Source organism: Myotis myotis, unplaced genomic scaffold, assembly GCF_014108235.1.
Source record: "Myotis myotis isolate mMyoMyo1 unplaced genomic scaffold, mMyoMyo1.p scaffold_m19_p_1, whole genome shotgun sequence".
NCBI classification, from domain to species: domain Eukaryota; kingdom Metazoa; phylum Chordata; class Mammalia; order Chiroptera; family Vespertilionidae; genus Myotis; species Myotis myotis.
The window spans coordinates 14702430-14726654 of NW_023416313.1; the positions used below are offsets into that span (position 1 = coordinate 14702430).

The 24225-nt window shown below is 41.2% G+C and overlaps 1 protein-coding gene and 1 non-coding gene across 16 annotated transcripts in view; one reads left to right on the forward strand and one right to left on the reverse strand.

Moving 5' to 3' along the window:
- Window positions 1-14866: 14866 nt before the first annotated feature.
- The window catches only part of PI4K2B (phosphatidylinositol 4-kinase type 2 beta), a 29311-nt gene continuing 19952 nt past the window's right edge, over window positions 14867-24225 (forward strand). For 4 of the 15 annotated variants that reach the window (XR_004971234.1, XR_004971233.1, XR_004971235.1 and 1 more), the window contains exons 1-3: window positions 14867-15310; window positions 22255-22409; window positions 23709-23909. Coding sequence is in view for 7 of the 15 variants with exons in the window: in XM_036330405.1 (XP_036186298.1) it covers window positions 15010-15310; window positions 22255-22409; window positions 23709-23909 (657 nt within the window). In the remaining 8 variants the exon portion in view is untranslated. The remainder of the gene's footprint in view (window positions 15311-22254; window positions 22410-23708; window positions 23910-24225) is intronic. The other 11 variants (XR_004971238.1, XR_004971237.1, XM_036330363.1 and 8 more) reach the window with 5 other exon arrangements.
- LOC118661299 lies at window positions 20115-20216 on the reverse strand. Its single transcript, XR_004969265.1, has one exon. It is a non-coding gene; the product is annotated as a U6 spliceosomal RNA (small nuclear RNA).

Sequence of the window (24225 nt, forward strand, 5' to 3'; positions counted from 1 at the left end):
ATCTTTCCATGTGCTTATGAAATTTTGAATCAAAGTATTAATCAAATAAAATGCTAAAATGCAGTTATTCAAAACAAGATTTGCAAACAGAAAGACTTGAAATTTATCCTTTCATAAGCACAGGAGATACCAAACAAATTAAACAATTAGCCCTCAAATGGTATACAATATAAATATTGAAATTCTGTAATTACATTTTGGAATATCTCAACTTGCAGGTTGACTCATTTTTTGAAGCACCTATTTTTAATTAGATAAATTTATGTTCAGTACTGAAATGAAATGAAATTTAGGAGGCCTATAATTATACAGAATCATAAGTAGAGACAACTTATTTGATGAGGTTTTTCTTATGAAATATATGTTGAAGAAAGGTACTCTGAATTAAGGCCAAAAGGGCAGCATCTGTGAAAATATTTGAGCTGAAATATTTACACATTTCAACATGCAAAAACTTAAAATTGTGAATTAGCTTGCTAGGCTGTCTTAACAAAATACCACAGACTGGGCAGCTTAAACAACAGAAACTTATTTATTTTCTTGAAGTTCTGGAAGTTGGAAGTTCAAGATCAAGGTATCAATGGGTTTAGTTTTTTCTGAGGCCTCTCTCCTTGGCTTGCAGATGGCAGCCTTCTCACCATCCTCACATGATTTTTTCTCTGTACTTGCACATCCTGAGTGTCTCTGTGTGTGTCTAATTTTCTCTTCTAAGGCCATCAATCAGGTTGGGGTAGAACCCACCATCACAGCCTCGTCTTAATCACTTCTTTAAAGAGCCTATCTCCAAACACAGTCTCATTCTGAGGTGCTTGGTATTAGGACTTCAACATATGAATTTTAGGAAGATGTGGTTCAGCCTATAGCAGTCCTCCATTTAGCAGACCAGTTTCTGACATCGCTTTTACTTGACCACCAGCATCTAGTGAGGGATATATCATGAGTCAGTGTGCTCCCACAGGAAGTAAATGCCCTCTGCCTGCAATCTGGAATCACCCTTGCGCTGTGTGCTTTTCCACGTGTCATTGACCTGCCAGGCTTCAAAGTCTACTTGTTTAGACCAATGATATTTATCAGACCCTGTCACATTGACATATTTTTTAAAAAATAGTTTTATTTCTTTTGTTTATAAAAGTAATATGTGCTTATTGAAAAAGAAAAAAATCAGACAGTGGTGAAATATAAAGAAGAAAATAAGAATCACCTCCTAAAACACACCACCAAAAATAAAAAATAAAGAAAAATACCAAATAAAGAAAAAAACTAAAAACAAAACAAAATAATAATAATAATAATAATAATAATAATAATAATAAATGGCCCAGCCAGTGTAGCTCAGTGGTTGAGGGTCGACCCATGACCAGGAAATGATGGTTTGATTCCTGGTCAGGGCACATGCCTGGGTTGCAGGCTCGATCCCCAGTGTGTTACGTGCAAGAGACAGCCAATCAATGATTCTCTCTCATCATTGATGTTTCTATCTCTCTCTCCCTCCCCCTTCCTCTCTGAAATCAATAAAAATGTTTTTTAAAATAATAATAAAATAAATAAAATAAAACACACCACCCAGGAATAGCCACTTGTATGTCCAGCAAAATGTTTTCTCTATGCAAATACTTGTATGCTTTTTAATATTAAAAATTAGAAATCATAACATATACAATTTTTCAGCTTTATTTTTTTCTACTTTATATATTATGGTGAATGAGACATTAGGCTCTTGTCCAAGTGAAGCTGAAGTTTTGCCCAGTTTCTTCTTGAACAAAGGGATTTGTGGTAGAAAATAGGGACTGGAATAACCAGGCTGCACTCCCCAAACACACAATCACCACCACTACAACTATATCACTGCAGGATCAAATCTTGCCCACCTACCTCTTAAGACTTTGGTGGAGCAAAGAAGGAGATGAAGGAAAAATAAAGATGAAGATGAATGAAATGAAATAAAGGCTATAAAAAAGTACCATAGGAATAACTCGTTGCCACTTCTCCTTACTTCAAAAAAGTTTAACAGCAGGTACAGCATAGGCGCTGCCAATCTAATGGCAACTATAAACTGCTGTCCCGCCTGTCCGGCCGCTATCTGGCTCAGTGTCAGCCTTGTCCTTGCCCCTCATCCTCCAGAGTGGACACCTTTTCCTGGAAGTAGTGAGGAAAGAATGTATTTTATTTTCTGCTGGGTTTCCTGAGAAGACTAATGTTGGCAGCTATCCTTTCACCACTAGAGACCAGCCTATCTGAAAAAGGAGCCACCATAAAGAAAAGCAGAGGCGACACAAGACATGTAAACCAATCCTTTGACAACATTCGAGCACCTGGATCCAGCCAGACCTGAGGTCAAGTAAGGCCTAGACTTTTCAGTTATATGAGCCAATCAATATTCCTTTTTTGGCTAAGAAGTAAGCTCAATTTCTGATATTAAAACTAAAGAATCTTAGCGCACCCATATATTCTTCTCCCTTTTAAAGTTCCAATGACAAAGAAGCCACTATATGCCTTACATAGTAACAGAGAAAAGTTTATATCTAAGAATTGAGAATAAACTTGAGGAATGCAAGATTTCCCTTCCACTTGCCTCAGCTGGCTGCCCCGCCCATCACTGCTCATAGCTCACTGCCCTGCCCTCAGCATGCCCGAGGATATTTTTCCATTGATTTTTAGAGAGAGTGGGAGGGAGCGGGAGAGACAGAGAGAAATATTGATGTGAGAGAGACACATCAATAGGTTGCTTCCTGCACCCACCCTTACCAAGGTACATGCCCTTGACCAGAATCTAACCCGGGACCCTTCAGTCCACGGGCCAAAGCTCTATCCACTGAGCCAAACTGGCAAGGGCTTAATATATTTCTATTGATTTCAGAGAGGAAGGGAGAGGGAGCGAGAGATAGAAACATCAATGATGAGAATCATTGATCAGCTGCTTCCTGCACACCCCCTAACTGAGGATTAAGCCTGCAACTCAGGCATGTGCCCTGACCAAGAATTGAACCGTGCCCTCCTGGTTCATAGGTCAATGCTCAACCACTGAGCCATGATGGCTGGGAAGCACATGTTTTTTATATATATATATATTTTTTATTGTTGATAGTATTACAGATATGTCCCCTCCTCCTCCCAATTACCCTCTTCTTCCAAGCCTCTACCCCCTCCCCCAGGTCTTCACTACCCTATTCCCCTTGTCCATGGGCTATGCATATAAGTATATAAATTCTTTGGTTTACCTCTTCTCGTCCCCACAACCTCACATCGAGGTTTGTCAGTCGGTCCCATGCTTCCATGTCTTTATATCTGAAAAAACTTAACTTCAATGAGATGATACATTTGAAAGCGCACTGTAACCCGTGAAGTGCTTTCGTTATAAAAGTGTTTGCGTTACTGTTGTGAAACAGTGGATGCTGGCAATGCCATTTGTCAGGGCAGAGGGCAGATCCTCTATCCAGCCACCCAAGGGCTCAAGTTTTGCCTTGGCTGCCACCTTTGGAAGGTAGGAGGGAAGCTAAGCAAACACCACCCACCCACTCAGAACAAGTGTAAATGCTTGAGAGTTTTTCTGGCAAACCCGCAGATGTTAGATTAGAAAAGTATTTCTTGGGGTTGTGCTTCTCAGTTCAGGCTACACATTAGAATCACCTGGGGAAGTTTCTCATACTCTCCCACCCCCAGAGATCAGAATTCAATTGCTTGGGGCAAGGCCCAGGCAGGAGTAGTTTTAAGATATTTCCCAGTTAACGGTAATAACCAGAGGATAGAGTGAAGCCTTTGAATGATGCTATGGATGAATTCTCTATGTCACATGTAGGCAAAAGTTCCAAAACTCCTCTTGAAAGTTTAACTCTCTAACCAAAAATCAGAAAAAAAACCCTGTTTTCCTCAAACCAACCCGAGTTTTTGGTGTGGTGTTTTTAAGTAAGAATTTTTTTTTAAAAAAATATGTCTTTTTATTGATTTTAGAGAAAGATAGAAACATCAATGATGAGAATCACTGTTTGGCTGCATCCTGCATGCCCCCTACTGGGGATCAAGCCCACAACTCAGGCATGTTGCCCTGGCCAAAATCGAACGTGACTCCTGGTTCATGGGTCAATACTCAACAACTGAGCCACACTGGCTGGGCTTAAGTAAGAATTTTAATCACCACTCCTATATTTACAGTTTACACAGGGTACTCATGAAGATAATCTCATTTGATGATCTCGTTGAACTGTATGTACACTGCTAAGAGGTATAACCACCTAGACACTTCTGGGAGGTAAGTAGGCAGAAATCATTATTTACATTTTTCCCAGGCGAGAATTGAGAGGGAAGAGTTTATTAGTTTCCCAAGACCAAATAACAGCAAACTTGAACTCGAGTACTCTGTTCTTCAACTATAAAGATCTCATTACGAGAATTGGCTTATATCTTTGAGTCACCAATGATACTGCACTAGGACAAAAGATTTAAAAATTATCTTGCCTGCCTTTTTTCCCATTGTACCTTCAGAACCTAGAAAGCAAAGTGAACATATTTTGTGTCTGTATTATGCATGAAATTGTGTTACCCAATAATACTGCCAAGGACAGGCCTGGACACATAAGTAGATATTTAATGAAAGAATGAATGACTATATCCTCCAAGATAACATTACCACCATTTGTCTAAGTCCTTTCAGGCTGCTATAATAAAATACTGCAGCCTGAATGGCTTATAAACAACAGGCACTTATTTCTCACAGTTCTGGAGGATGGGAAGTTCAAGATCAAGGCGCCTGCAAATCCAATGTCTGCCAAAGGCCCACTTTCTGGTTCATAGACAAAAGTCTTCTCCGTGTAACCTCACAGGACAGAAGGGATAATGATCTCTCTGGGATCTCATTTATAAGGGCACTAATCCCATTCATGAGGACTCCACCCTTGGCCCCTAATCAGCCCCCAAAAGCCCCACTTCCTAATACCGTCACATTAATGGTTAGGATTTAACATATGAATTTGAGGGTAGGGGGGAGAAACAAAAATTCAGTCTATAGCACCATTTTACAGAAGAGGTTACTGAGACTCCAAGGAGAAAATACATGCCCAAGGTAACAGAACTCGTAAGAGAAAGACAACTCAGAAGAGCCAACCTTGTACTCCTACCCACCATACTAAACTACCAACTGGTTGTAGTTTTTAAAGATCAAGCCCTAAGGATGACAGCCTTAGAGATAGATACTGTGTGAGAAAACCTTCTATAGATATGGCACACAGATAGTATAATAGGAGGGATATTGAAGAGGAGTTGACAGCAGTGATTTGCTATTATAGGGTTCTATTGAAACAATTCATTTTACTTAAGATTTATACTTCCAAAATCCTTAGTCTGACTAATGACAACCTTCTGAAATGATTATAAAAAAGCAAAATCATTTTGCTTCCTGAAGAATTCATATAATATAGTATATGACAGATTACCATAGTCATATACTTAGATCCAAAATTACTAGAGACAAATAAAGGAGAGCTGGAGAGACGAGATCATACATGCTTTTAATCAGGAAAGAAAAAGATCTCTCTAATCAATGTCTTGCAAAAACCATTAACCAAAGTCCTAAACTGAAGCTCAAATAATTGAAAAGTGAAAATGATCCATCTACTCATGACAGGGAGATTGCAGTCCTATAAAAATGTTGAATGCACATATGGATGAAGAGGGTTGACATTGCCATTTGGTAATTGGCTAAATAACAGTCATAAACAAATGGAAGAAATAACTAAGTTGAGAGCAGAAGTCAGAATTTTCCCCATCAGTTTCAAGAGACTATGACACATTCATCCATAATTTTGAAGCTTTAATCGTTAGTTATGTGGATTAGAACTGACAATGGTGAAAGTCATTACAATTCATCCATTCATTGTCTATCTGTCCATCTATCCATCCACTGGGTTTAACCACATGAAAATGCCATTATTTGGTTACTTTTGACTTAGAAGAAAGGCAGCTTTATATACTTCAATGTAAAATATTTAATTTATACTTATTGAATATGCTACCATGTTCAACGCACGCGCTATGTGGTGTCGGTGGGGTAAGGGTTGTATAAGAAATACTCTCTATCTCCTCTATGGGAAAACACATACCAACAACTATTTGTAAGAGAGCTGTGAATGTACAAAGTGTTATAGGATTACATTGATATGTATGCATAGAAAGAACACACAACAATTTGTCAGTTGGTATGTGGTTGGTGGGAGTTTATTACTTTTCTTTTTGCTTAGCTCTACTTTAACACTTTTTTGTCAATAAAAATGTGTTATTTTTGTTGTTAAACATTTTTTGAAAATGTACCATGGGTTTTTCAGAATTGATAGCTTTTAATAGATATGATTAAGATAAAGAATTTAAAAGTTAAAATAGATGAAGCAACATAGGTAAAATAAGAAGTGAGAGATTGTATACACAAACAGGCAATTGCTAGACCACTTACAAAAATAAAACTCTAACCCCAAATTTGCAGCAACCAGCCTGGGAAACCAACCTATTATCTCAATCAACCAACCCAGGAAGCTAAACAATAATCTCAGTAACAATTGACCCCAAACAGCCAGGACTTGATGAATAACTAAGCTTCCCTAACTTTTGTCCCCACTTCATACTTAGGACCAACCAGACAGAACCCAATATGCTCCCCTAACCAATCACATAAGATGACCCACTTCTAGTTAGCCTACCTCCAGCTTCCCCAGGCCATCAGCCTCCAATCAGAGCACATCCAAAGATTTCCCTTTGTTTCCCTCTAAAACTTTTCGACTCCTCTCCTTTGAGTCTCTGCCAAAGCACAAGTGATGGTGGTTGACTCCCTTACCATAGCAAGCTCTAAATAAAAACACCTTGCCCGTTCTCATTTGATTGGTCTTCATTTATTTCTACAGAAGAGAAAGAGAAATGACTCAGGAATTAGCTTAGTACACAGAACGCAATGACAAAGGCATATACATTTATGAAAAATAAGCATTATAGCAACTCTCCATACCCGACTGATCACAGGGACTAGCTGGGTGCTGATTAAGCCCCAGGAGATGAGGTTGTTTTGCCTCTATTTCCTTCTTCACATCCCCTTCCAGCTTACGTTACCCCCCAGCTCCTTAACCTGAAAAGGAAAATCTAGAGCCATCATATTGCTTCTGTTTGACCTTTGAAGGTTGAGTCAGAATCAGGAAGACCTGGAAACCAGATTTAATCACTAGAATACTAACTCCATGAGGGAAGGGAATATGTCTATTCAGACCCTCTCCATGTGCCCAGTTGAATGACTGAAATAAACACATGGATACATCCAGGGCATACGCACCCTGTAGTACCTGCAAGAAGACAACTCAAACGACGAGATCAGATTAAAAAATCTACCTCTTCCCTGAAGTTCCTGAATCAAGGCACAGTCAGGGAAAACCTGATTCAGCACAGCAAATGTGGCCCAAATAGACAGAGGGACCAAAGATCGGGGTCATCACTCCCTAGTAATTTGTCCTATGATGCTCGGTGCTTACTTGGATACAGCTACATTTCTAAACTCCATCTTCCTCTTGTGCTCACTGGATAGTAAACATGGATCGCTATTAATAATAATTTCCCACTGCACGTCCAGAACAATCCATCCAGAGAAAATTGGAACTTCTTCTTTGCTGAGGTCCGGTCCCATCAATTTGATGCTCATTTTACAGAAAGGCCATTGAGCAAAATTAATGTACCCAAACAAATAGAGTTTGTCCTTGTAACTGATTCAGAGTATGACAGGAAACAAGAGGGCTGCCGTAATAGCTTCCTCTGGGAAATTTATTTTCAGAACATTGAGTTATTTTCTTCTACTCTACCAGATTTCATTAAAGCCTCTTTTTAAAAGAGAGAAGGAAGAAAAATAAAACTTAGTTGTCTGTTTTCATAGAAATCACTTTGAGATCTAGCTTCATTTAAATTCACTTGCTGTTGTCCCAGTCAAAGAGTGTTATAATCTCAGGGTTATTTTACTTCTTCCCATTATTAATTTCCCCCCCATTTTCTTCACACTGCCCCCAGAATGTTTTACTTCCGCCCTTTAAACCTGAAGAGGAAAACCTAGAGCTACCATATGCCAGAAATGAAGGAGCCTGACTGAGCCTCTTTAAAATACTACTATGTCTTGCCATTCGATAACACTTTGGACTGTTATCCAAAAACTCTGGCCATCTTTTTCCTGCATGTAGACAGATCAATGATGGTACCTGCCTCACTCTCAGTCACCAGAAGAGAAAACAAATGCTTCCTCCGTGTGATCTGTCTGCCTCTTGGCCCCGCCGTCACAGCTGATTGGACCTAAAAACAGCCAGTTCAGGGGCTAACCTGTGAAGGCATGAAAACCAGGCATGAAGTTGGAAAAGGGTACATACTGTGTGATTCCTACTATATGACATTCTGGAAAAGGCAAAACTATGCAGTCAGTAAAAGAAGCAGTGGCTGCCAGGAATTAGGGAAGAAGAAGGGATGAACAGATAGAGCACAGAGAATTTTTAGGGCAGTGAAAATACTCTGTATGATACCACATGATGGATACATATCATTATACATTTGTCCAAGCCCATTGAACGTATAACACCAAGAGTGAACCTAGCGTAAACTATGGACTTAAGGTGAAAATGACGAGTCAATGTAAGTTCAGGGATTATGATAAATGTACCACCTGGATGTGGGATGTTGATAGTGGGGAGGCATGCATGTGCAGGGACAGGTGGTATATAAGAAATCTCTGTACCTTCTAATCAATGTTGCTATGAACTTAAAACTTCTCTAAAAAATAAAATCTATTTAAAAACAAAACAAACCAGGCATGAAAAGCTGTATCCAAACAGGAAAAAATAGTAACAAAAGAAGCCAACCAGAGTGCCTTGGTCAGAAAGTAGATTTGGAAAATACAAAGAGAGCCCGTTTGGTGGCAGAAAGAGACACTGAAAACTTCCAAAGGGAAGGTATGAGTACACGTTACTCTTAAGCAGTCAGGAAAGCAGGAACAGACCAGTCGGTGGTAGGTAGCAGCAGGAAAAGAGGAGCAGAAAAGAATGGAGCAGAGCTGAGTCAGCAGGATGGCAAGAAACCTGGCGTCACTGGCTGCTGAGAGGTAAGGTGGGAACCTCGTTCCTGGTCAGTGTCCCCCAGGCTCTGCAGGAGGGCAGTTCCTGTACATGAGTTTCCTATCATCCTGTGTCTACTTAAAAAACACAAAACCCTATTGCAGAAACCCGAGTCTGCCTCTCTTGGTAATAGAAAAGAGCTGAATACACACAATTTGAAAACTCAACCTCACCACATCTGGTGGATCTTAACCTTCCAGCACAAATGGGAGCAGCAAAGTGGAGAGGAGCCCGAGGTCATAGGCAGGAGCCATGGCTTCTAATCCAGCCCTGCTACCAATCTGCATGGTAATCTTAAGTAAGGAGCTCGTTATCTCTAAATCTATAACTTCAACCAGGAAGTAGAGTTGGACCAGATGTGTTCACTTGGTAACCATTAATTGAGTGCCTGCTATGCAGCAAGTCGAGTGCTGGCTGGCGGGCATAACAGTGAAGTAAGCACAGTTTTTGCTCTTCAGGCTTATGTTCTAGTTGGTTAGGAGGTAAATAGATGATTACAAAATTGTATAATGTTACTGCTACATTTAGAGAATTCATTTGGGGTTAATGAGGAGGGACACCAAACCTGGTTGGTGAAGGCGACCCTCACAGAAACCTTGCTGGGGACAATGAGTCCCTCTCCAGATGAAGGAAGGGCATGAAATGGCCAGGCAGGGAAAGAAAAGAATGGTCCATGTGATGGTAATTTTATGTGTCTACTTGATTAGGTTGTATTCCCAGTTATTTGATCAAACACTAATCTAGGTGTTACTATGAAGTATTTCGGAGATGTGGTTAACATCTATAATCAGTTAACGTTAAATAGCAGCCTGTACTTCTCCATATAGTTCTCAGCATGCTGTACTGTCTAACAGTGATGGCAAACCTATGACACGCGCATCAGAGGTGACACGCGAACTCATTTTTTTGGTTAATTTTTCTTTGTTAAATGGCATTTAAATATATCAAATAAATATCAAAAATATAAATCTTTGTTTTATTATGGTTGCAAATATCAAAAAATTTCTATATGTGACACGGCACCAGAGTTAAGTTAGGTTTTTCAAAATGCTGACACGCCGAGCTCAAAAGGTTCGCCATCACTGGTCTGTAAGTTCCATTCCATCATGATCTCTCCATGAGGTTAAGAACCTTGAGATCTTTGCTGATTTCTCTAAGTTGTTCTAGCAATTTTGAGAACCAGAGGGCCCCCAAATTCGTAGCCAGTTGGTCATAAATGGGGGTGGCAGTCTTATGGAGGATGGACCCCTTAACTTGTGGGATATGTGCTAACTCTGGGTGGTTAGTGCCAGAATTAAATTGTAGTACACTAGTTGGTGTTGGAATGCCTATCCTGAATCTTCCAGTGGCTCCTGCTCCATGGTGCCAAAAACCTGAGGCCCCAGCAAAGACTGGATCTGAAATACAGTTGGCAAAGCCTCCTCTACAGAGGCCCATAAGGTAGCAGCAATGCTTCATGTCTTTTCTTATTAAAGGAGCATTATTTTAAAAGTGATGGTGATACTGGATATGGTGCTTTTCGGCCTGTGTTAGGATGTTCTGAATACACAGTAGTAGGTATTGTAGAGCGAGGTTGTGAGAGTGATGACAAGTTTCATGTAAAGATTTTGCCTTTTCTAAACCCTGGTTACTATCAAAGAATACATTCCTAAGGAATATTCCATAGGAACAAATTAAATATCTGTGAGAAATACTCAAGGCAACAACCTTACAATTCAAAACCGAGACGTTGACATAGGGTTATATTTTAACATGTTTGTGTGAATTTTAAAAAATCTGTTTTGGCCGGTTGATTTGATAACAAAGCCTGGCTTTGCCAATTAATTTTTAAGTTATACATACAATGATTGAATCAAATCTGTAGTTCCAAGGTTTTAAAAGTATATACTTAAAGCTCATGATAAAATAAATAATTTTAATAAGTAATATTGTATTAGCAAAAGGTTTGTGGAAATGTTAATATCTTTATTTTCTCAACCCTGAGTTAAAAAATAAGATCCCTTGAAATGAAAGAGTTATAGTATAATCCTATCTAATAATAGACAAACATGGTAATTAACCATACCACCGCTACGCTTCCCATTGGCTAATCAGCAGGATATGCAAATTAACTGCCAACAAAGATGGCAGCCGGCTGCCACACAGCTGAAGTGAACATGAGGGTTGCTTGCTCCAGTGATGGAGGAAGCCAAGGTTCCCCACCTGCCGCGGCCCAGCTCTGAGCTCCGGATACAACAATGTTGCAATTATAGAAGCTAAACAAACCCCAGATACCTGCTTTCAGCTGGCAGCGGGCTCAGAGCTTAGAGCCCCAGTGATGGCAACAGAGTTTCAATTATAGAAGCTAAACAAACCCAGATACCTGCTTTCAGCCAGCCATGGCCTCAGAGCTGGAGCCGGCTTTCAGCTCCAGTGACAGCTATAGAAGGTAAATAAAACCCAGAATAAAAAGAGAGAGAGAAAAAAGAGGCTGGGAGCTTCAGTCGCCTGCCAGACTGAAAACGGACCTCAGCCCCTCACCCAGACTGGCTAGGCACCCCAGTGGGGACCCACACACTGAAGGGGGTGTGACCAGCTGCAAACAGCCATCAGCCCCTCACCCAGGCTGGCCAGGCACCCAAGCGAGACCCCCACCCTGATCTGGGACACCCTCAGGGCAAACCAGCCAGCCCCCACCCGTGCACCAGGCCTCTATCCTATATAATAAAAGAGTAATATGCAAACTGACCCTAACAGCAGAAAGACTGGGAATGACTGGTCACTATGACACACATTGACTACCAGGGGGCAGATGCTCAATGCAGGAGCTGCCCTCTGGTGGTCAGTGTGCTCTCACAGGGGGGAGCTCTGCTCAGCCACAAGCCAGGCTGATGGCTGCCAGTACAGCAGTGGTGGTGGGAACCTCTCCTGCCTCCTCAGCAGCGCTAGGGATGTCTTACTGCAGCTTAGGTCTGCTTCCTGCTGGCAAGTGGACATCCCCCGAGGGCTGCCGGGCTGCCAGAGGGATGTCTGGTTGTCATCTTAGGCCCAATCCCCCAGGGAGCAGGCCTAAGCTAGCAAGTGGTCACCCCCGAGGGGTCCCAGACTGCGAAAGGGCACAGGCTGGGCTGAGGGACCCCTTACCCCCAAGTGCACAAATTTTTGTGCACCGGGCCTCTAGTTATTAATAATTTGATGTCTTTAAAAAGCCTTTTGGTATACTTCCCAGATATTGAGAAAGTGAATAACTCAAACAAAGGAGGACATAAATGAGGTTCCTGATGATAAGTCATAAAAAATCTTTAGTGATAGAAGACTATGTGATATTTAGCATTTATCTTGGAAGGAGATTAAAACTTTGAGTGACATTGCAGTTACAAAATGTTTTTCACATTTACCTATTTATTTGGACAGATTTTCTCAGTGTTTATGTCTATAAAAACAAACTATGAATAAAACTAATGATGAATCTTGTCTTATCTAGCAATAACTAATATTCCTCTGCTAACATTTGAACTACTGATAAAAATATAGCACCATTCATCTCAGCAAAAATGCATCAATAAAATATGTCATAGAAGGTTATATTGGACTAACCTTTTTATGGATAAAATTATAAACTTTGGACAAAATGTAAGAATAGTTCCAGTCATGTACCACATAACATTGTTTTGGTCAATGATGGACCAAATATATGACCATGGGACCATGTAGTGGTCCCATCTACAGGCAGTCCTCAGGTTCTGTTGGACTCAATGTATGTCATTTTGTAGTTACATCGCCATCTCCCATTTACAATATTTATTTTAAAAAAAAGTTCCATCATTTCAACATATGTACATATGTGCTTTATGTTTTTTATTATTTACTTACCACAAGTAAAGGTCAGGAATTATCTTTCTTTCAATTTTTTTTTACTTTTTCACTTCATTACTGCTGTGTATGTGCTCCATGTGAGTGATGTAGGTGCTTATGTAGGTGGGCTCCAACTTACGGCGAAAATCGCATTATGTTGCGCCATAGAAACTGATCTCTGAGGACCTACTGTATATATATAAAAGCTTAAGCGACTGTCTGACCATACGACCATCCGACTGGTAGCTATGACACACACTGACCATCAGGGGGCAGACGCTCAACACAGGAGCTGCCGAGCTTCGGTGACTTGGCAGCTGCAGTTCTCAGGTGATGAACCGGGAACCAGAGAAGAGAAAGCCTGATTCTGGGGTGCATCACCATCACCACATCTCGCAATCCAGGACCCTTCAGTGGATGTCAGAGAGCCGGTTTCCACCTGATCTCAGCAGGCCAGGCTGAGGGACCCTAACGGTGCACAAATCCATGCACCAGGCTTCTAGTAAGATTATAACGGAGCTGAAAATGCTATCACCTAGTGATGTCATAGCTGTTATAACATTGTAGTGCAATGTGTTATAGTTGCCTACAGTATTCAATACAGTAACATGCTGTACAGGTGTATAGCCTTGTTGTAATAGGATGTCATTTAACCTAGGTGTATAGTAGGCTATACCATCTAGGTTTGTGTAAGTGTACTCTATGATGTTTGCACAACAATAAAATTGCCTAATGAGCCTTAGCTGGTTTGGCTCAGTGGATAGAGCGTCAGCCTGTGGACTGAAGGGTCCCAGGTTCGATTCTGGCCAAGGGCACATGCTCAGGTTGCAGGCTTGATCCGCAGAGGGGGATGTGCAGGAGGCAGCTGATCAATGATTCTCTCTCATCATTGGTGTTTCTATCTCTTTCTCCCCCTCTCCCTTTCTTTCTGAAATCAATAAAAATATATTAAAAAATAAAAATAAATAAAATTGCCTAATTGATGCATTTGTCAGAGCATATCCCCATCGGTAAGTGATGCATACTTATACTTGAAGGCACTAGAAAGTAATCAAAAGCCAGCTGGCAATAATTGAAGAGATGGCCACTCTTCGAAGAATTGAAATATAATGAGTATAATTTATGCTCATACATCTTTCCATCTGAGAGTATTACTCAGTTTGCACTGTAAAAGGCAGCTGGAACTCAATCAAAAAGCCACCGTCTTAATGGCTTAACGAATTAAAGGATGAAGTTGGGGCTTCTGCAGCAGCTAGAAATTGAGGCAAAAAATCCCGAAAAAGAGGGAGGAACAAAGGGAGAGCGTTCCAAAATTTATACATACACTCTGCCCAAATCCTTGGTTGACCAATTAATGGGATGATATAAATTAATAAAGAGCAAAAATTGAGGCACTAGAAAACAGAAAATCAATGGTACAAGAGGTAGGTTTTTTTTTTAAGATTAAAAAGTGTGATAAACTTTTAGCTAGATTAGTCAGAAAAAAGAAAAGGAAATGTCAACTACCAATATCTGAACAAAAGATAAGGTCCTTCCTTTCGTGGACTTCTAAGGGCTAAATGTTAACAGTCATGTGAGGAAAGGCACAGGTGGACTGTGGCAAACGCTGTGGGAGAAATCTACAGAGGAAAAAGGCCGACATGGAACGGAGAGGGTATTCAAGGCAGTAACTGAACTCAGCCCCAGGAGCTCCACGAAGGGCAACCTCAGCCTTCCCCACCCGTTTTCCCCAAGGCTCAAGGCAGGGGAGGTTTCTAGCCGCGTGCCGCGCCCCGCCCACCAATGCCCTCGCCCCGCCCACCGACGCCAGCGCCCCGCCCACAAACGCCCGCGCCCCGCCCACCGACGCCCTGGCTCTTACGCGGCAGGCGTAGGCGCGCGGCGCGGCGCGGCGGGGCGGGGCGGGGCGGGACCACCCATGGGCGGGAACCTGCCCCGCCGCAAGGTAGTGAGGTGGCTTCAGTCCGACCCAGCTGCTCCCGGGTCCCCGGGATGCCGAGGCCAGACCCCGACACCCCGCCTCTCTGAGCGGGTCTCGGCGCAGGAAGCACAGAGGGGGGCCATGGCTGAGTGCCCCGAGCCCGGGCAGTTGGCGGCCGCGGGCGGCGCTCTCCTGGACGGCGAGGACGAGGAGCGCGAGCCGCTGCTGCCGCGGATCGCCTGGGCCCAGCCGCGGAAGAGCGCCCCGGGGACCGCCGTGAGGATGGTCGAGGCTGCCGGGAAGGAGGGCGCGGCCTCTCTCAGGACCATCGACGAGGACGTGCTGTTCGGACCCAACGACTCGCCCCGCTGTTCCTCCCTGGACGTGGGGCTCCCGAGGAGCTCGCCCACCCACCCGGACTTCGGCCGCTCCCTGGGTTCAGGTGGGACTCGGCTCTCCCGTTCTCCCCGCGACCCTCCCAGGCCGCCGGTCGCCGCTCCGGCCCCCCTTCTGCCCCCGGCTCTGTTCTCCGCGTCACACTAGCACTTGTCTGGGAGGCAAGGCAGGTGGCTGGGCATCCCGCCCGGGACCCAGGCCGGGGACCGGCCGCTGCTCGGACCTGGACGCCTTCCTGGCCTCTCCTGCTCCCGCGCGCGCTGCCCCTTTCCCAGGGGCTGTGGGCGGCTTCGCCTAGCAGTGGTTCTCAACCTCCTGGCCCTTTAAATACAGTTTCTCATGTTGTGACCCAACCATGAAATTATTTTCGTTGCTACTTCATCACTGTAATGTTGCTGCTGTTATGAATCGTCATGTAAATATCTGCTATGCAGGATGGTCTCAGGCGACCCCTCTGAAAGGGTCGTTGGACCACCAAAGGGTCGCGACCCACAGGTTGAGAACCGCTGGAAGGGCTGTGGTTGTCCCCAACTCCGATCCCCGAGCCCTCCCTGGAGAGTGAGCCTAAACGTTTAGAATCAGACACTGAAGGAAGCTCGACAAACACTGTAAAGTGACCTAAGTTATTGGCTCAAAGTTTGGACTTGAGTTTTGGGTTAAGAACCCTGAACCATCAGGAAAGTTCCCCGAGTTGGGAACTTGCAAGATGGTGCGGTAAAGGATGCCCCGTTGCCCCTGGAACGCGTTTCGAAAGCTTTTGCTGTTGAATGTTATTGTGACGTTGGCCAGAGGGGGCAGAGGCCGTTGATTTTCTGTACCTACTCTCTCTCCTGCCGTTTTTTTTTTTGCGTCATTTTCTATTTACCTGAAGAAGAAGAAGAAAACATTTTCATTATTAAACGGACTAATAGCCGCAGGTGGAAAAGCAGGTAACTGAAATGAGGTTGAAAGTTAGTGAAATGTAGGGACACTACTGCAGGCGCGGATATTCATTCATAAAGCAAGTTTTGGGGCATGTCGAGAGAAGACTGGTAAGAGTCCTAGCTAAAGATGAGACAAGCTGGCTTGTAAAATTGTGTTAACACCTGTGTGTTAGTGGTTAGGATGGTTTACGTGAGACGGTGTGTGCACTACGCCCAGAGTATCGCTCCATACAGGAGAGCTTAAAACAATGAAAATAGTTTTCATTAATGCTGCTGTTTTTCCGGAATCGTTAGATTTTACCTCTGCTGCTGCTACTACATTAGTGGGCCTTCTACGTTATGAAGAATTTTAGATAGAATAGGTCAGTGGTCGGCAAACTCATGAGTCAGCAGAGCCAAATATCAACAGTACAACGACTGAAATTTCTTTTGAGAGCCAAATTTTTTAAACTTAAACTATATAGGTAGGTACATTGTTATGAACTTAATTAGGGTACTCCTAAGGCTTAGGAAGAGCCACACTCAAGGGGCCAAAGAGCCGCCTGTGGCTCGCGAGCCGCAGTTTGCCGACCACGAGAATAGGTTATTTAAATTGCAGTTGAACTTAAGAGTCAACATATTCTAGAGCAGTGGTTCTCAACCTTCCTAATGCCGCGACCCTTTAATACAGTTCCTCATGTTGTGGTGACTCCCAATTTCATTGTTACAAATTGAACATAATTAAAGCATAGTGATTAATCACAAAAACAGTATGTAATTATATATGTGTTTTCCGATGGTCTTAGGCAACCCCTGTGAAAGGGTCGTTCGACCTCCAAAGGGGTCGCGACCCACAGGTTGAGAACCGCTGTTAAATAAATCAGAGAGGCCTAAGGGAAGCAGCCTTTCCAATTCAAGGGTTACACTAACCATAAAGCTTTAGCAAACTGGTTCGGAGGTGCGGGTCAGCTATCATCATAACGTTAGCTAATGGATGTATTGACAGTACAACATTTAACAGAACAAACATGAAGTTGGAACCACATCACAAATGGACCCATGTTCACCTAGCTACACTGGTAGTTTGGGTATATATTACGTAGAATCCAGTCTGTGAAGTAACTTAAGACCCGTGTGTTTAGCTTGCCTTTTTCTACACCAAAGTTACCTGTGTAGCTATATTTTAAGAACCTAAAACCTTAAAAGTGCATTTATTCTGTGAAAGTGAGGTTTTCTAAATAATATTAAGGCTAGGAAAAGTAAAAAGGGGGATAAACGTACTAGTATTCTGAGTACGTTTATCCCCCTTTTTACTTTTTAAATGGTAATAATTTCTATCACAGTTTATGGTTTAAGATCTTTTTGTGTATACTTCATTAAATCTCACTACAGCACTGCAAGTTAGTTATTCACCCCCGTCCCTGTCATGAGGATTGAAGATGAATAAAACTGTACTGACTAGTAGTTATAGAACCTCAGAGGTCAGCCACAGTTAAGTATCCGGGAAGTGGTAAAGCCAGGCCTGAGCCTAGTTCTTCAGGTCCTGCATATTTTTTTCCATTTTGCTGTGCATCCCCAAGTGTTATAAAATAGTTGTTACTTTTGGTTGTTTATTATAGAGGTCTTATTTTAATGCATTTAAAAGTAGTTTGGAATTGTGAAAGTTATTTGACAAATTTTAAACCAATCTTCTAAAAAATTTATGATGGAGTAATTTAACTAGATTTTTAAGTTTAGTTATTTTTCAGTGAGTACATTAACTTCCTTTGTCCTTTCCATCCATTTTCCACGAAGCCACCTCTCTAGTTTCAATAAATTCTTGCCTGTAGATTAATAGTAGCATAATTTATGACTATCCTGTTTATGTAATTTGTGTACTTTAGTGAAGGATGTCATATGTCTCATCTTTAACAAGGCATTTGACAAAGTCTAGAACCAGCATAAACCAGTGTTGTTGGATCAGTGTCAAAGTAGAAGGATTAGTGGCATTCCTTGTTCTAATTGTCATTTTAATCAGTGAATTGGAGAGTAATAAAGGTGGTAATAACTAATACCTTCATAACAGTAAATGCAGGGTACCCCATATAATAGGGTAATATGCAAATTGACCCTAATGGCAGAACAAACTACCAGTCACTATGAGGCGCACTGACCACCTCTTGGTCCCCTTCCTCAGCTGGCAGGCTCTGATCGCCCAATGGCGAACAGGGAACTGGGGGTGGGTGGCGGGGAACACGGGTGGCACCAGACTGAGGCCCCCACTCCATCAGTCGCCCCACACACAGAGGGCAACCCGCAGCAGGGGCAGGGCCACCAGGTGGGAGGAAATGGCCAACCTCTCAGTTCCTACCCCTGGCTGGCAGGCTCCGATCACCTGATGGCAAACGGGAACTGGGTGGGTGGCAGCGAAGGGCAGGGCTGGCTGTGGACAGCCGGGGAAGATGGCCCTGATCGCAGGCCAGGCCTAGGGACCGTACCTGCGCACGAATTTCATGCACTGAGCCTCTAGTAGTTCTATATACATCATATATTACTCATAACCGACCCTAGGAAGTGAGTACTATTTTTTATTCTCATTTTAAGGAAGCAGAGACAGATGAAGTGACTTCTCCAAGGTCCCAGTTAACACAAACGAGGAGCACATATCAGTTTTGTTAGAGAGCCTAACAATTAAGAGAACAGTGGTAGAATTCACAAAGAGCTACTAAAGTAAAAGGAAATGTGTGTTTATAAGCTATTAAATGATTCATGGTGGCTTATAAATGTAGGAACAAAATAAAATCATTTAAAAGTAAGGATACATTTTTATGTATTATAGAAGTGTACACTTGAAACCTATATGATCTTATTAACCAATGTTGCCCCAATAAATTTAATAAAAAATAAATAAAAGTAAGGAGAAAAGATGAGAATGGGAAATAAGGATAATAAATTACATAAAATGAAGGCTGGATAAGTACACAAAATGCACATCAGGTATTTGATGCAGGCAGCCCACAAATTTGATTTTCAGATTACCAAGCAGCCAACTTGAGAGAAGTATAATCACTGAGCCCATACAAGTTAAACAAAGATTGTTTGAACAAAAATGGAAGTGACAAATTATAATCTATCATGTATTCTCTTGGAGAAGAGACTATATGTTGAATAATACCTTTGTAATAAAAGTGATTGATTTTATACTATTCCTTATAACTTCCCTCAAGCCCATTTCAGTAGAAGTAATTCTAAGGGGTGGTGCTATCAGTATTTCTGAATCTAGATTCAAGACGCTGATAATTTGGCTTAATTTAGAAAAAGTTATCAGAAAAGTAGAAGTTCTATGTGTCTGAACAATTCTCCATAACTGAGCTTTTTTTGAAAGGTAGTAAGCAGTTGTGTGTTGGAGATTATTCCAGTAATAAGAATAAATCTATTCTTTATTTTCCATTTATTGCTGAGATTCAGCATTCATGAAATGTTTGAGTGCCTACTGGGTACGAGTAGAAATGGAGGCCTTGGGAAATCAAATGGATATCTGGTCATCAGCCTTGTCCCCTGTAGCTTTGTAGCCTAATGGAGGAATTGGTCAATTAAAACAAATAGTTTTAATAGATGAAGTAAGTGCTTGGATGGGGCAAGCTGAGGGTTCCATTAAGCTATGCCCTAGATGTTAGGGTCATGGGAAGACTTAGCTGAGGAAGTTGCATCTCAAATGAGAACTAAAGGATGAATAGCACTGAGGCAGGGTTCAGGTCACCAAACTTGTGAACCTAATAATGATTACTCTGGCACCTAAATAATACATTTATTCCATTCAGTATTAAGTATCATCTCTTCAGGGATACATAGTGAACAATAAAGACAAAGTTCCTTCCTTCTTAGGGATTTTCATGGGGTAGATAACAATTATTTGGAATTAGCATATCAATTGTATAGCCATGACTAAAATACTTAGATGACTTTTTTAAAAATATGGAACGCTTCACAAATTTTTGAGTCATCCTTGTGCAGGGGCCATGCTAATCTGCATTGTTCCAATTTTAGTATATGTGCCGCCGAAGCGAGCACAGACGACTTATACCCCTTAGAGTAGACCTTTTTGTAGTATTTTTCTTAGCGCAAACATTTAAAAATTAGTAAATAACAGTATTATTTCTGTCTGAATTAAGGCAAATTTTAAATTAAGAAAAGTTTGTTTTGAATTTTTATAATCTTGGATGCATATAATTGCAATAAATTCGTTCTGTAAGTGTTTATTTAGTGGCTGTTATGTTCCAGGAACTTTAAAAGTGCTGGACATTGGCGGTGAAAAATTCTTGTCTTCTTGGAGCTCACAAATAAGTAAATTATACATTAAGTGATAAGAAATTAAAGTGGAGGTTAAGGGAGATTGGATAGCATCTTGGGGATCATTATAAGGACTCGTACTTTTTCTTCAAGTGAGACAAGAAACCGTTGTGCTGTTTTGTACAAAGGAGTGATATGATCTGATTTATTTTAAAAGGATTGCTATAGCTTCTCTGTTGAATATGGAAAGGGCATGGGTGAAAGGAAGACCAGTTAGGAGACTTGTAATAACATAGGTGAGAGTTGATAATGACTTGATTCACGTGGTGGAAATGGAAATGGTGAGAGGTGGTTGGATTCTGGATATTTATTTAAGGCAGAGCCACGCAACTTGCTGATGAATTGGATGTGGGGGGTGAGAGAAATGATCCAGTAGAGAGGGAAATTTTGATGCAGGGATGAATTACTGAAGAAATGTTCTGGAGTAGTCCCTAAGGTAGGGTCTAGTACACAAAGTGGAAGAGTTGATCTTAGAGCTTGGACAGTTCACTGTAGTGGTAGATGAATGGATAGGACGTGGGTGGGTATACGTGGTGCTGAGGGCTAATGATAATTTTTCTGATTGCTTCTCTTAGTGAAATGGGAAGCTAGGTCAACTGCTGAGAGAGGAGGTGTTGGGAATTTGAGGAGAGGAGAGAGTATGTTCAGAACAGTGGGAGAGTCTATGGACCAGGGGAGTTGCCTTAGTTCAGGCTGCTATAACAAAATAGCATAAACTGGGTGGCTTAACCAACAGCTATAACAAAATAGCATAAACTGGGTGGCTTAACCAACAGACATTTACTCCTCTCAGTTCTGGAGTCTGGGAAGTCCAAGATAAGGGAGCCAGCAGAGTCATATTCTGGTGAGGGCTCTCTCCCTCGCTTGCAGATGGTCACCTTCTCATTGTATCCTCACATGGCAGAGGGAAAAGAAGAGAGAGAGCTCTGTGCACTAATCTCTTTATGGAGGCCCTATCCTCATGACCTAATCTAAACCGAATTACCTCTGAAAGGCCAATCTTCTGATATAGTAACTTTGGGAATTAGGGTTTCCTAAGCAGCATGATACCCACCTGAAGTTTGTGGTGATGGATTTCAAGTGAGACCAGGCATTGTGTTTGTGTGTTTCTCTTGTCAAGTTCAGCTGTCTGAACCTAGGCTTGGTGAGCTGACAGTTGGGTTTAACCAGGATTGGGGGTTTTCCAGGTGACCTGATGAGAGCAAAGAGAAAGAGAGTGATTATATGATGATTGACCCTAATTTAAGCTGACCAAGGAGGGAAATAAGGGCATAAAGGAGGTGAAAATCAGTAGCAACATGCTAGATCACTGCTTTGTAGGTCTCAGTGGGGTGGACGAATTTGGGGGCTCAGGGTACCAGAGAGAGTGAATTAGGAAGATATAAGGTGCTTGAAATTTTAAGTATGGAGAGATTATAGGTAATAACAAATCTAAGGTGTGACCTTGCAGTTGGGACTTAGGTAGAATGGAAAACAAAATCACTGAAGAGAGGAGTTCAGAGTATTGTGCATAGTACTGTGATTAATCCAATAGGGATCTTGTGTTCCATGTGTCATTACCTGAAGCTTAAAGAGAAGTGGGGGTAGAGAGGGGAAAAGGGATGATCAAAGCAGCCTATATAATAATTATATTTTTATACTTTCGTGTCCTGATGCTATTAGCCTGATCCAATATTACAGGTTCATATCATGAGCATTTTCTTAGCTGCTCTTTCTTCTTCTTCATGTGCTATATTAACATTGATTTTTCTCAATGCAGTAAATGTTGGTTCTTCAGAGTTGAATTCATTCTTGGATGATCCAGGGTTTGCTGATACTGTATGGAAAGCAGAGCAAGCAATAGAATTTGGAGTTCTTCCAGAAAGAATCTCTCAAGGTTCAAGTGGAAGTTACTTTGTGAAGGATCCTAAGAGGGTGAGAATTTCACAAACTTACTACATATAACATAAATTTTGGAAAACACTAATTTAAATGTGAAGTGATTGTGAGTTTCTGAAGATATTTTCTTAATAAATCTGATTGCACCTTCTTTTTAGAAGTAAAGATCAGGTTTTGGGTGTGTGATTTTTTTTTCCTCTATTGTTTTAACATTTGGTTTCAGTCATTTATTGAAATGATTGAAATCTACTCACTTTCAGCTGTAGATTTATTGAGTATCATAAGTCCTTACCTTACAGTAGTCTATAACCCTATTAGCCAAGCAAAGTAGAAGTTTAAACTTTCAAAATCTGTTTAATGGCATTTCCAAGTTGCTTGATTTTTTTCAAAGATTTATTTTATGCTAGGAATATTTTTTCCTCACATTACAACCAGAGAAGGAGCCTGGGAAGTTTGAAGTTTGAAGGCATTAGAAAGTGAAATGAATCAAAGTATAATTCTAGGGCAGAAAAGAGAAGCTGATATGGGACTTCGTTCCACTTAGTCTAGAATTTTTCCAGTACCGAAGTTATCATTTATAAAAACTTTCTGAATGATGCATAGCCAGCAGTTCATTTTTTTTAGAAGGAATAGAGATTATAATTTCATCCAGATGTTTTTTTGCAAAGATCGAAGTTATATTTAAAATAAAGTCTTTTTTGAGCTTTAAGTATATAGGTAATGTCAATCTCAATCTTTATTCCAAGTTTGATTCCTCAATTTGTTCTTGTTGACTTTCTTACTAGTGGTTTAGACTTTTTGCATTATAAAGCAATTACATACTTAAAATTATAGTAAGATTTTTACTTCTTATCTAAGGATAATTCAGCCCCTAAATTTAATATGAATATATTTTATCAGACCAGTAGTAAAGATAAACTATTAGATATCCATGAGCAATTTTTTTTTAAGTAACTGTTTGATCTAGATCAGTAGTTTCCAGACATTTTAAAATCAGTGGACTCTTAATAAGTTGGAAGGCCAGCAATATAAAACAGGAGGCATGGAAGTCTATCTGGTTAAATGTCATGAGGTCTTGGAGCCCTGGCCTCCCCTCCCCTCTCACCTTCCCCAGGGTTTCTCAAGAGCACAATTTGAAAACCACTAGCCCCAAGGATTATTGATTTTAGACTGTTGAATGAGAATGAATGTAAAAATGTGATTGGAACTAAATCCCTTAATATCTAAGGGTTTTATGTCCAAGTCTGTGTTGGGAAGATTTATCAGAATGAACTTTATGGATTATTATCTCTATATTAGAAGTCTAATAAAATTTTCTACTTTTTTCCCCTATAGAAAACTATTGGTGTGTTTAAACCCAAATCGGAAGAGCCTTATAGTCAACTGAATCCAAAATGGACCAAATATATTCATAAGGTCTGCTGCCCTTGCTGCTTTGGCAGAAGCTGCTTGGTTCCTAACCAGGGATACCTTTCTGAAGCTGCTGCCTCCCTAGTGGATGAAAAGCTTCATCTGGGCATTGTACCAAAAACAAGGGTAAAGGAGAATTTGTTTTTAAGCATGGACTTTGTTTCTCTGAACATATTTCTAGTGACAGAGCCTAAAATTGAACTCCCTTTTTTGGTAATTCAGAGTCATGAGGGACTAACAAATCGATTCTAGTGTAGAGCCACTAAGTGCTCAAGGGAATGAATGTCTCTTGCACACATGAGCTGAGGTGATGCTAACAAAAGAGGAAAAAGAACTAGTTTTTAAAAAGCAGGTAAAGATCAGGGATCTAGAAATTCTGTTAAAGGTAGAGATAATTAATGTGCTCAAAAGACTTTTTTCTTGGAAACTTCCTCAAAATATT